The sequence below is a fragment of the Bombina bombina genome, chromosome 2 (genome assembly GCF_027579735.1).
Source record: "Bombina bombina isolate aBomBom1 chromosome 2, aBomBom1.pri, whole genome shotgun sequence".
NCBI lineage: Eukaryota > Metazoa > Chordata > Amphibia > Anura > Bombinatoridae > Bombina > Bombina bombina.
In genome coordinates this window covers 125,989,415-126,002,673 of record NC_069500.1, presented here as the reverse complement: position 1 = coordinate 126,002,673, position 13,259 = coordinate 125,989,415, and the positions used below count along the sequence as shown (strand labels likewise).

The following is a 13,259-nucleotide window of genomic DNA, read 5'->3' as shown; positions in this document are numbered from 1 at the left end:
AACAGTCTCAGCATCAGAATCCTCCATAACTAGAGAATATAATAATAATAATAATAATAATAATAATAATAATAATAATAATAATAATGGACTAAAGAAAAAAAAAAAAGCTTAAAAACGGCACCCGACACCCACAATGGCTGGGACACTCACCACCTCCTAGAACCAGACACTAGCAGACTAATTTCTTTAGTCGCCACACGGTCAGGAATGCAGAAATGGAAGACCAAAAAGTAAACATGTCCAGTCACAAGGAAAACCGTACACTCCAAAAAAAGCACGCCCAACCATAAGGTTGCGTCACTTCCAAAGGCCTTTTTGTTCTAGGCCAAGAGCCTAGATAACACTACACATAAGCATATTGAATCACAAACATGAATAAAAAAAACCCTGTTCAATAATCCCCCTCGGGAGATATTAACCTTTGATTCCAAGATACCAAAGGAGCCTCACTGAGGCCCTATATTATACTTAAGTTCCGCAAGATAGTTCCTTACGGAAAACAAATAAGTTACAGTACATTCTGATGAAGTAAAATGAAACAATCTCACCGGAATCTATACCGTGCAACAGGAACACGGCCCTTCAAGTGCGATGAAAAGTAGCAGCGCCTCCGTCATGGACTTGAGAGAAGAAAGCAGGCAGGGAAGCGAAGTTAGACAACGCTGATTGCTTGTGGAGCTGTTAATATGAGTCAAGATGGTTTCGGAGAAAGACTCTAGCTGCATCTCCGGACTCTAACGTTCATCCAGGCCCTCACTGAGAGACTGATAGGATTACTTAAAGCTCCCGTCCCATGCCGAAAAGTACTACCCTCCATAAGAGACAAAAGAAATTTCTGACACTTCTCTGCCAACCTCCTGGCACGAAAGGTAAAGAATGACTGGGGGATGAGGGGAGTGGGAGTATTTAAGCCTTTGGCTGGGGTGTCTTTGCCTCCTCCTGGTGGCCAGGTTCTTAATTCCCAAACGTAATGAATGCAGCTGTAGGCTATTTCCATTTATGAAGAAAATATAAAATATCAATGGGAATATACTTCAAATATAATTGTTCTCATATGAATTCATAGGGGTGCCAATAATTGTGCCACACATTTAACAAAGATTTTTATATATGTTGTGTTTGCAATTGTTTGATATCCATGAGAGCAGAGTATTTGTGCATACTTTTTGAACAAAAGATTAAAAAGTTAGACAATTTTTCACAGCCTTCTTTGCACATATTTAGCAAGAGTGCAAATATTAGTGAAGGGCACTGTATATATAATATAAATATCAAATCTGTACCTTAAATCATATTGCTACTGGTTTGCCCATAACTGAAAAGGATAAGAATAAGCAGCATTGTCAAGACATAAAAAGTACTATTTTCAGTAGTTATTATAAAAGTACATGTGCATGAGATCACTGGACATACCTGAGATGGCATTTGTCACAGACATAAGTGGAGAGTGCAGAGCAGGTGTAACTCCCCAAACTGTATGATATCCCACAATGCCCGCCAGACCAAAGGTTGTCACCATCTGAGTGAATGCAGAGTGGGGAGATGCAATACCAAGCCCAAGAAGGGTGCCAAAACCTGGAGAACAAAGAAGAAAAAACAGAAATGTCAGCATGAAAAAAAAAAAAAAAAAAAAAACAACAACTTTAATTTATATCCGTTTGCAACAACATTCATTATTCATTTTATAATCTGACAGTACAGAAGTAACACACATGAAAGAACAAAAAAAAAAAAAAAAAAATCAAAACCTTTATGCTCAATAACTATGCAGCTGGGGACTAACTTAACCCACCGGCTGCAAGACTTGTAGCCCTGGGAAGGGATTTTGTGTGCTCAAAACATATATAGTCATCTAGGCTCACTCTCAAACCCTTTTTTAAACACATGCTAAGAATATCTGCAAATCAGCAGTTGAAGATAAGAAACGGTTTTATACAGAGCATTTAGTACTATTATTGTGAGTGTTTGTGTTGTGTGAAAAAACAGAATTTGTGGTTAGTCTCTCACTATTGGCAAGTGGTACATTGTAATCTCCCTTTTAATCCAATGGGTTATGAAAAACCAGGAAATACTAGGAACCCGTTTAACCAGGCTCATCAGCAGAGAATAATAAAGAGAAGACCAAGTGAAAAAAGCAAATATGAAATCTAAGTATAAACCCTTAATCTTCAAGGGGTATTAGTGACGCTGTTTGCATAATATTGCAAATACATATACTTCTCTTATAGAAATGTAGTATTTATAGGATATATTATAAAAGCACCATGTGGAGGATACTGGCACATAAATAAGCAAGAAATTAGAGGGGTCACAGGCAGTTCCTGTGACCAGTGTTCCCTCCAAGGCCAGTTTTGTTAACGGCCCAGCAGTGAAACGGTTACTTAGAGCAATAAGCAACAACAACACAGTGCACACTGCAAGATGTGGTTCCCTCATTAACCGTTTCACTGCTTGGCCGCTCACAAAAAATTAGCCTTAGAGGGAACACTGGTCACAGGAATTGCAAATGTATGCCACGGATGTCCCCTAGGGAACAACTAAGCTAATGGAAGGCCTCAAAAAGGTGTAGTGAGAAGGTTGTTTACCCAGTAAATTAAAAAAAAATTGATACAATAAACTCAAATCTGAGATCATAGTGTTGAAAGGGGTGAGAAAGGCAAGAAAGCATTAGGCAAAGCTGGAAAATAATAGGAAGATCTGGCAGGCGAGTATCAAAAGGAAAAGTGATAACATAAATAGACAGATTTATTTCTTGGACTCCGAAAAGCATTTTCAAAAGAGCAATAAACATACTGACAATATTCATGTTCTCCTGACAAATGGAATAACAAATGCCTCGCGCGTCAGTGGAAAGGTCAGTCTGACAAGGGATTAGAGATCTTGACTTACCTGCTGTATAAAGTGATGCATTGTTCAGAGTCTTCCTAAAGGGAGTAATGGAAGCTGCCCTTTCAGCTTCCAGTTCAGCCACAGTTTTCCGTTTCACAACGGTGGCCTGGGGGATGTTATTTGGAGGTGGTGCTGGGAATATTACTTTCCCATCCTAAAGGTACAGGAAGAAAAGAATAAACTAACACGCAATGTTAACATTGACAGAACTTTACTTTTTTTGGAGTGGAATCAATTGTTTCTCAATTAGGGCCAGATTACGAGTGGCGCATTCTCATTAGCACAAGGAGCGTTAAACACAATCAGCGTTTTTTACACTCGGGTGCTGTGTAAATTATTGGAAAATCATTTACACAAACTAGCGGTAATTTACGTTCCCAATATTTTCTATGGGCGGTGTTGAGCAGCAAAGTCCTCTCATATTACAAGTTGAAAGTAAACGTGATCGCTCAAATGCAAATCACACTTAAACCTCAAACATTTTACGCAACCTGAAAATTTAGCCAGAGAAAAAAAAAATTGCACTAAACTACACTATTAACCCCGAAACAGACAAATCGCAGATTTACTTGCTACACTATTAACCCCTAAAACCACCACAACCTCGTACCCACTAACCTCTAAACCTACTACCAGCCAAACCCCTAACACCCCCACCAACCTGACACCCCCTAAGTTACAAAACAAAACAAAACAAAAAAAAACAAAAAAAAACAAAAAAAAAAAAAAAAAAACAACCTAAGAGAAAAGGCAAAAAACCTAGTTATGGCTATTGTAAAACTAAAGCCCCACTTTAAAAAACAAACAAAAAAACAAAGTTTAAAAAACATAATTTATGCTTACCTGATAAATTTATTTCTCTTGTAGTGTATCCAGTCCACGGATCATCCATTACTTGTGGGATATTCTCCTTCCCAACAGGAAGTTGCAAGAGGATCACCCACAGCAGAGCTGCTATATAGCTCCTCCCCTCACTGCCATATCCAGTCATTCCACCGAAACAAGACGAGAAAGGAGAAACCATAGGGTGCAGTGGTGACTGTAGTTTAATTAAAATTTAAACCTGCCTTAAAAAAAGGACAGGGCGGGCCGTGGACTGGATACACTACAAGAGAAATAAATTTATCAGGTAAGCATAAATTATGTTTTCTCTTGTTAAGTGTATCCAGTCCACGGATCATCCATTACTTGTGGGATACCAATACCAAAGCTAAAGTACACGGATGATGGGAGGGACAAGGCAGGAACTTAAACGGAAGGAACCACTGCCTGTAGAACCTTTCTCCCAAAAACAGCCTCCGAAGAAGCAAAAGTGTCAAATTTGTAAAATTTTGAAAAGATGTGAAGCAAAGACCAAGTCGCAGCCTTGCAAATCTGTTCAACAGAGGCCTCATTTTTAAAGGCCCAGGTGGAAGCCACAGCTCTAGTAGAATGAGCTGTAATCCTTTCAGGGGGCTGCTGTCCAGCAGTCTCATAGGCTAAGCGTATTATGCTCCGAAGCCAAAAGGAGAGAGAGGTTGTCGAAGCTTTTTGACCTCTCCTCTGTCCAGAGTAAACGACAAACAGGGCAGATGTTTGACGAAAATCTTTAGTAGCCTGTAAGTATAACTTCAAGGCACGGACTACGTCCAGATTATGCAAAAAACGTTCCTTCTTTGAAGAAGGATTAGGACACAATGATGGAACAACAATCTCTTGATTGATATTCCTGTTAGAAACCACCTTAGGTAAAAACCCAGGTTTGGTACGCAGAACTACCTTGTCTGAATGAAAAATCAGATAAGGAGAATCACAATGTAAGGCAGATAACTCAGAGACTCTTCGAGCCGAGGAAATAGCCATCAAAAACAGAACTTTCCAAGATAAAAGTTTAATATCAATGGAATGAAGGGGTTCAAACGGAACTCCCTGAAGAACTTTAAGAACCAAGTTTAAGCTCCACGGGGGAGCAACAGTTTTAAACACAGGCTTAATCCTAACCAAAGCCTGACAAAATGCCTGGACGTCTGGAACTTCTGCCAGACGCTTGTGCAAAAGAATAGACAGAGCAGAGATCTGTCCTTTTAAAGAACTAGCTGATAAGCCTTTGTCCAAACCCTCTTGGAGAAAGGACAATATCCTAGGAATCCTAACCTTACTCCATGAGTAACTCTTGGATTCACACCAATAAAGATATTTACGCCATATCTTATGGTAGATTTTCCAGGTGACAGGCTTCCGAGCCTGTATTAAGGTATCAATGACTGACTCGGAGAAGCCACGCCTTGATAGAATCAAGCGTTCAATCTCCATGCAGTCAGTCTCAGAGAAATTAGATTTGGATGATTGAAAAGGACCTTGTATTAGAAGGTCCTGCCTCAGAGGCAGAGTCCATGGTGGAAGAGATGACATGTCCACTAGGTCTGCATACCAGGTCCTGCGTGGCCACGCAGGCGCTATCAGAATCACTGATGCTCTCTCCTATTTGATTTTGGCAATCAGTCGAGGGAGCAGAGGAAACGGTGGAAACACATAGGCCAGGTTGAAGAACCAAGGAGCTGCTAGAGCATCTATCAGCGTTGCTCCCGGGTCCCTGGACCTGGATCCGTAACAAGGAAGCTTGGCGTTCTGGCGAGAGGCCATGAGATCCAGTTCTGGTTTGCCCCAACGATGGACCAGTTGAGCAAACACCTCCGGATGGAGTTCCCACTCCCCTGGATGAAAAGTCTGACGACTTAGAAAATCCGCCTCCCAGTTCTCTACGCCTGGGATGTGGATCGCTGACAGGTGGCAAGAGTGAGACTCTGCCCAGCGAATTATCTTTGAGACTTCTAACATCGCTAGGGAACTCCTGGTTCCCCCTTGATGGTTGATGTAAGCCACAGTCGTGATGTTGCCCGACTGAAATCTGATGAACCTTAGTGTTGCTAACTGAGGCCAAGCTAGAAGAGCATTGAATATTGCTCTTAACTCCAGAATATTTATTGGGAGGAGTTTCTCCTCCTGAGTCCACGATCCCTGAGCCTTCAGGGAGTTCCAGACTGCGCCCCAACCTAGAAGGCTGGCATCTGTTGTTACAATTGTCCAATCTGGCCTGCGAAAGGTCATACCCTTGGACAGATGGACCCGAGAAAGCCACCAGAGAAGAGAATCTCTGGTCTCTTGATCCAGATTTAGTAGAGGGGACAAATCTTAGTAATCCCCATTCCACTGACTTAGCATGCATAATTGCAGCTGTCTGAGATGCAGGCGAGCAAATGGCACTATGTCCATTGCCGCTACCATTAAGCCGATTACTTCCATGCACTGAGCCACTAACGGGCGTGGAATGGAATGGAATGAAGGACACGGCAAGCATTTAGAAGTTTTGATAACCGGGACTCCGTCAGGTAAATTTTCATCTCTACAGAATCTATAAGAGTCCCTAGGAAGGAGACTCTTGTGAGTGGTGATAGAGAACTCTTTTCCACGTTCACTTTCCACCCATGCGACCTCAGAAATGCCAGAACTATCTCTGTATGAGACTTGGCAATTTGAAAGCTTGACGCCTGTATCAGGATGTCGTCTAGATACGGAGCCACCGCTATGCCTCGCGGTCTTAGAACCGCCAGAAGTGAGCCCAGAACCTTTGTAAAAATTCTCGGGGCAGTGGCCAACCCGAAGGGAAGAGCTACAAATTGGTATTGCCTGTCTAGAAAGGCAAACCTTAGGAACCGATGATGATCTTTGTGAATCGGTATGTGAAGGTAGGCATCCTTTAAGTCCACTGTGGTCATGTACTGACCCTCTTGGATCATGGGTAGGATGGTCCGAATAGTTTCCATTTTGAATGATGGAACTCTGAGGAATTTGTTTAAGATCTTTAGATCCAAGATTGGTCTGAAGGTTCCCTCTTTCTTGGGAACCACAAACAGATTTGAATAAAATCCCTGTCCTTGTTCCGTCCGCGGAACTGGATGGATCACTCCCATTACTAGGAGGTCTTGCACATCGCTTAGGAATGCCTCTTTCTTTATCTGGTTTGCTGATAACCTTGAAAGATGAAATCTCCCCTGAGATATGATCTCCAACGCCCAGGGATCCTGAACATCTCTTGCCTACGCCTGGGCGAAGAGAGAAAGTCTGCCCCCCCCCAAGATCTGTTTCCGGATAGGGGGCCATTCCTTCATGCTGTCTTGGGGGCAGCAGCAGGCTTTCTGGCCTGCTTGCCCTTGTTCCAGGACTGGTTAGGTTTCCAGGCCTGTCTGGAATGAGCAACAGTTCCCTCTTGTTTTGAAGCTGAGGAAGTTGATGCTGCTCCTGCCTTGAAATTTCGAAAGGCACGAAAATTAGACTGTTTGGCCTTTGATTTGGCCCTGTCCTGAGGAAGGGTATGACCCTTGCCTCCAGTAATGTCAGCAATAATTTCCTTCAAGCCAGGCCCGAATAAGGTCTGCCCCTTGAAAGGAATGTTGAGTAATTTAGACTTTGAAGTCATGTCAGCTGACCAGGATTTAAGCCATAGCGCCCTACGTGCCTGGATGGCGAATCCGGAATTCTTAGCCGTTAGTTTAGTCAAATGAACAATGGCATCAGAAACAAATGAGTTAGCTAGCTTAAGCGTTCTAAGCTTGTCAATAATTTCATTCAATGGAGCTGTCTGGATGGCCTCTTCCAGGGCCTCAAACCAGAATGCCGCCGCAGCAGTGACAGGCGCAATGCATGCAAGGGGCTGTAAAATAAAACCTTGTTGAATAAACATTTTTTTAAGGTAACCCTCCAATTTTTTATCCATTGGATCTGAAAAAGCACAACTGTCCTCAACCGGGATAGTGGTACGCTTTGCTAAAGTAGAAACTGCTCCCTCCACCTTAGGGACCGTCTGCCATAAGTCCCGTGTAGTGGCGTCTATTGGAAACATTTTTCTAAATATAGGAGGTGGGGAAAAGGGCACACCGGGTCTATCCAACTCCTTGCTAATAATTTCTGTAAGCCTTTTAGGTATAGGAAAAACGTCAGTACACCCCGGCACCGCATAGTATCTATCCAGCCTACACAATTTCTCTGGAATTGCAACTGTGTTACAGTCATTCAGAGCAGCTAATACCTCCCCAAGCAATACACGTAGGTTCTCAAGCTTAAATTAAAAAATTAGAAATCTCTGAATCGGGTTTCCCCGAGTCAGAGATGTCACCCACAGACTGAAGCTCTCCGTCCTCATGTTCTGCATACTGTGACGCAGTATCAGACATGGCTCTAACAGCATTTGCGCGCTCTGTATCTCTCCTAACCCCAGAGCTATCGCGCTTGCCTCTTAATTCAGGCAATCTAGATAATACCTCTGACAGGGTATTATTCATGATTGCAGCCATGTCCTGCAAGGTAATCGCTATGGGCGTCCCTGATGTAATTGGCGCCATATTAGCGTGCGTCCCCTGAGCGGGAGGCGAAGGGTCTGACACGTGGGGAGAGTTAGTCGGCATAACTTCCCCCTCGACAGAACCCTCTGGTGATAATTCTTTTATAGATAAAGACTGATCTTTACTGTTTAAGGTGAAATCAATACATTTAGTACACATTCTCCTATGGGGCTCCACCATGGCTTTCAAACATAATGAAGTAGTTTCCTCTGTGTCAGACATGTTTAAACAGACTAGCAATGAGACTAGCAAGCTTGGAAAACACTTTAAAACAAGTTTACAAGCAATATAAAAAACGTTACTGCGCCTTTAAGAAACACAAATTTTCCCAAATTTTGAAATAACACTGAAAAAATGCAGTTACACTAACGAAATTTTTACAGTGTATGTAATAAGTTAGCAGAGCATTGCACCCACTTGCAAATGGATGATTAACCCCTTAATACCAAAAACGGAATAACAAATGACAAAAACGTTTTTTAAACAGTCACAACAACTGCCACAGCTCTGTGGCTTTTTACCTCCCTCAATACGACTTTTGAAGCCTTTTGAGCCCTTCAGAGAAGTCCTGGATCATGCAGGAAGAAGCTGGATGTCTGTGTCTAACTTTTGCTGTGCAAAAAAACGCCAAAATAGGCCCCTCCCACTCATATTACAACAGTGGGAAGCCTCAGGGAACTGTTTCTAGGCAAAATTCAAGCCAGCCATGTGGAAAAAACTAGGCCCCAATAAGTTTTATCACCAAACATATGTAAAAAAAAACGATTAAACATGCCAGCAAACGTTTTAAAATACACTTTTATAAGAGTATGTATCTCTATTAATAAGCCTGATACCAGTCGCTATCACTGCATTTAAGGCTTTACTTACATTACTTCGGTATCAGCAGCATTTTCTAGCAAATTCCATCCCTAGAAAAATATTTTAACTGCACATACCTTATTACAGGAAAACCTGCACGCTATTCCCCCTCTGAAGTTACCTCACTCCTCAGAATATGTGAGAACAGCAAAGGATCTTAGTTACTTCTGCTAAGATCATAGAAAACGCAGGCAGATTCTTCTTCTAAATACTGCCTGAGATGAACAGTACACTCCGGTACCATTTAAAAATAACAAACTTTTGATTGAAGAAATAAACTAAGTATAAAACACCAGTCCTCTTACGACCTCCATCTTAGTTGAGAGTTGCAAGAGAATGACTGGATATGGCAGTGAGGGGAGGAGCTATATAGCAGCTCTGCTGTGGGTGATCCTCTTGCAACTTCCTGTTGGGAAGGAGAATATCCCACAAGTAATGGATGATCCGTGGACTGGATACACTTAAGAGAAAAAACTATATTAACACTAAAAACTTAATTTAATTTAGACTTACCTGATAAAATTAATTTCTTTCTTGGTAGTATGAGTCCACTATCCTTACTCTGGGGGAATTACATCACCTAGAGACCAGGAGGTGGCAAAGACACCTTAACACCAGAGTTTCAAGCCCCGAGGCAGAACATGCTGTGATCTGAGAAGTCATTGCAGAAAATGCACCATGTCTGGAGAAAGACAGGGACACATGCAGGGACTGTTGGCTCTTTGCTTTGCAGCACTGCTCTCTTCAAACAGCACTGTGCAAGTTTTCCTTAAAGTGAATATAAACCTGAGTGTACTCGCTTAAGTCTTAGGATACAATTTAAAAAATTAGTGAGACTTTCATTCATCAAATTTGTAGTATATACGGATGATCTGAGATTTTAACCTAATGCTATAACGATAAGTTAACCGTTCCTCCGCCCGCAATATTGCTCAATTGACAGATGACAAATCTGCAATACACTAATCGTTGTCTCCCCCCCCAGGGAACGATTAGTGGATTGCAGATTCATCATCTGTCAATCAACTAAGCAATATATGGGGCGGGCAAAGGAACAGCACTTATTGTTATAGCATTAAGGTAAAAATCTCAGAATATACTACAAATTTAATGAATTTTTAATTCTATCCTAGGACTTCAGCGAGTATGCTCAAATTTACATTCACTTTAACACAATGCATCCAGAACAAAGTACTTATTGAAGAGAATAATCAAGTATGGAGCAGCAAAGCATTTATTGTTGACTAGCTCTCAGGGATTTTTTTTGCAAACATTTTAAAAACTTAACAAAATTGCAATGTTCAACTGCTGCACTATATTATAAAACTTTTATGAATCGGAGAACAAAGCAATTTCTAAACACATTGTGCTTTAGTGTAACGGTCTAGTTTAAAAAAAAATAATAATTTTAAAATGATCTGCAGCAAATTTTTCACTAAAAAAAAAAAATATCACAGAAAGTGGAGAAAAAAAGGTTCTGCATCTCGGGTTTCAAATATCCCTCCTACTTCCAATCCTTGGCTATTTAAAATACTGGAAGGGAAAAGGTAGAAGTAAGAAAGACAATAGGGTACAGAGATGCAAAAAGGGACTGCCGCCACCAGAAAAAAAAAAAAAAAAAATTACAAGTGGGTTAGGAGACCAAACACCCTGAGCTCTCAGATGACCAGAACACTCCCAAGCCAGACAGACTGGCATGCGTAGTGTTATTCTCCCATAATGGATGTTGAAACCTCATCCTACTCGACACCGGTTCTGGGGACACCCACCAAAATAGAGATTGTCTGGTGTTTTGGTCCAAGTGGATCACTTGAGGTTGGAGAGGTCCTCATTTCACTGACAAAATGAGCCGGTTCCTAAGCTTACATTCTTGCTTTTTCAAATAAAGATTCCAAGGAAAAAAAGAAAAATTGATAATAGGAGGAAATTAGAACGTTGATTAAAAATTATATGCTCTATCTTAATCTTGAAAGTTTATTTTTGACTAGATTATCCCTTTAACTTTCTCAACTTCCTTGTCTAAATCTGATGGAGAAATTTTATCAGACGATTCCTCTACAGAGTCAGAAGTCTTGTCTAAATCAGATTCCTGGGGTTGTCTAATAACCGAAGGGCTAACAGTACTGCCCTTGAAAGAAGAACTTGAAGAAATATCCTTTAGTTTGCGCTTGCATTTACTGGCAGGTGGCATAGCCGCAATAGCCTAAGTAACCACTGACTGCAATTGAGATCTAAACTATGGTGGAAACTCTGTTACAACACCCTAAGTGATATACACCGGCGGAGAAACTGCCTTAGAGGATGGACCTGGATATTGAGAATGGTTCTGTAGAACGGAGGATAAACAGGAGCCACAAAGTTTTGCTGGAGGGCAAACTGTGACCAACTTGCACAATAAACACTTATCCAGAGGAAAAAAAAATGCCTGAGAAGTCACCCACAGGGGACCCTTCCTCAGTGGCTTCAGTACCAGGTTCCATCTCCCACAAGAAATGAGTGACAAACTACATTGTACGATAACTAGCTCTTTGTGAGAAAAAAACTATTGGTGCCACGTGAAGTGACAAAGTTCTAAAACTTACATGCAATATAATCAAAGATAATTATGTGCCTAACAAAATAAATAATTATTAAAAAAAAATTGTATATACTTATATATAAAGCACCCCACTTCTCTGGTATGTCTCACCCCATCCTGTACCAACATCTGACAGTGTGAAGATAGTCATCCTGGATGCAGCCACACCGGAAGAGGACTGAGCCCAAAAGAGCACGTCAAGCTGATGGCCCCACCCCCCTCCATCATCGTGATGTAAAAACGGCATGTCTGAGGCCTTATATAATCTCAGCACTCCGTGAATATTCAAAGTAATGAGTGAAATAAAGCCACCAGTCATCCTGACAAAGTGTTCTATAAGCCCCAATGATCTGTATTAAAAATAAAGAACCAGAGCGCTGAGATATAGAGCAGCAAGCCAAAAGTGGCGACGTTCATACCTACAAGTCTAACCACATACCCCACACACACACATAAACAAGCCCCACAAGAGTAGTTAATGTTGTGACCCACTCCGTGCCAAGCAGGTATGATACCCTGCTACAAAAATGACGGTCGTGTTCTGGCAGGGAATGAGAAGGGTCTCTGAGTTCTCAGACCAGTGTCCTTGTCAAAGTTAATCACTGTCACAAGTTCCTCATATAACACAAGCCTGATAGGGGTTAATTGGGATTCTCTGTCCCCTGTCATGAGTGTCCCAGACTTGACACTATAGTGATAGTGGATAAACCTGCTCTATATACAGGATCCTGGTGACCCCAGCACTTACTAAGTGCATTTTAGGGATGGAAGTGGAGCCCAGAGTTAGCCCAGGGTTAGGTACTTACCCCCATCCAGTTCCACTCCTCAGTGTCCTGTAAAAATCTGTCAAGATCTGTAACAAACAGAGATAGGACAGATATGAGAAGGGTGTATATTCTGGACAAACAGGAGGAGGCTAAGGTACTACCTTGCAACACCCATGGCTATCTTGTGACAACTCAAACAAGGAGAAGAACAATGTACAAGCAGCACCCTCCTAACTACTCCTCTTCCAGGAACTGTCCTCTGAAGAAATACATTTCTGAAATGCTTCATATATTTCAGCAGCATCTCTATCCATGACCTATCCTTGATGAGGCAAAGAATTACTGGGGCAGAAGGGGAAGTAGGAGGGATACTTGAAACTCTGGAGTAGTGTGTCTGCCTCCTCCTGGTGGCCAGGTGATGTAATTCCCAAGAGTAAGGATCATGGACTCACTACCATTAGAAAGAAAACTACAGCAAGAGCCCTTTGAAGGGCATTGTACCCTATTCTACAATACAAGTAACCACCCAACCCCACAAAAAAGACATTTAAAAAAAAAAAAAAAAGAAGGTGTGCTCAATAGTTTATCAAGCACATCGAAGGGTTTAAAGAACAATATCATCTTATTTCAAAACAATGATTTAAATAAAGGACAAGAAACGCCAAAATGTTCTTTTACAACTCAGACAGAGCATACAATTTTAAACAACTTTCCAATTTACTTCTAATTATCGAATTTGCATTGTTTTCTTAAAAAGCATAACTAGGTAGGCTCAGGAGCAGC

The 13,259-nt window shown here is 41.4% G+C and overlaps 1 protein-coding gene across 1 annotated transcript in view; it reads right to left on the bottom strand.

Moving 5' to 3' along the window:
* NNT (nicotinamide nucleotide transhydrogenase) overlaps positions 1-13,259 on the bottom strand; it is a 441,005-nt gene that overhangs the window by 259,957 nt on the left and 167,789 nt on the right. The window contains exons 10-11 of the mRNA XM_053701258.1: positions 2,893-3,046; positions 1,417-1,578 (exon numbers count right to left, since the gene is read on the bottom strand). Coding sequence (XP_053557233.1) covers positions 1,417-1,578; positions 2,893-3,046 — 316 coding nt within the window. The remainder of the gene's footprint in view (positions 1-1,416; positions 1,579-2,892; positions 3,047-13,259) is intronic.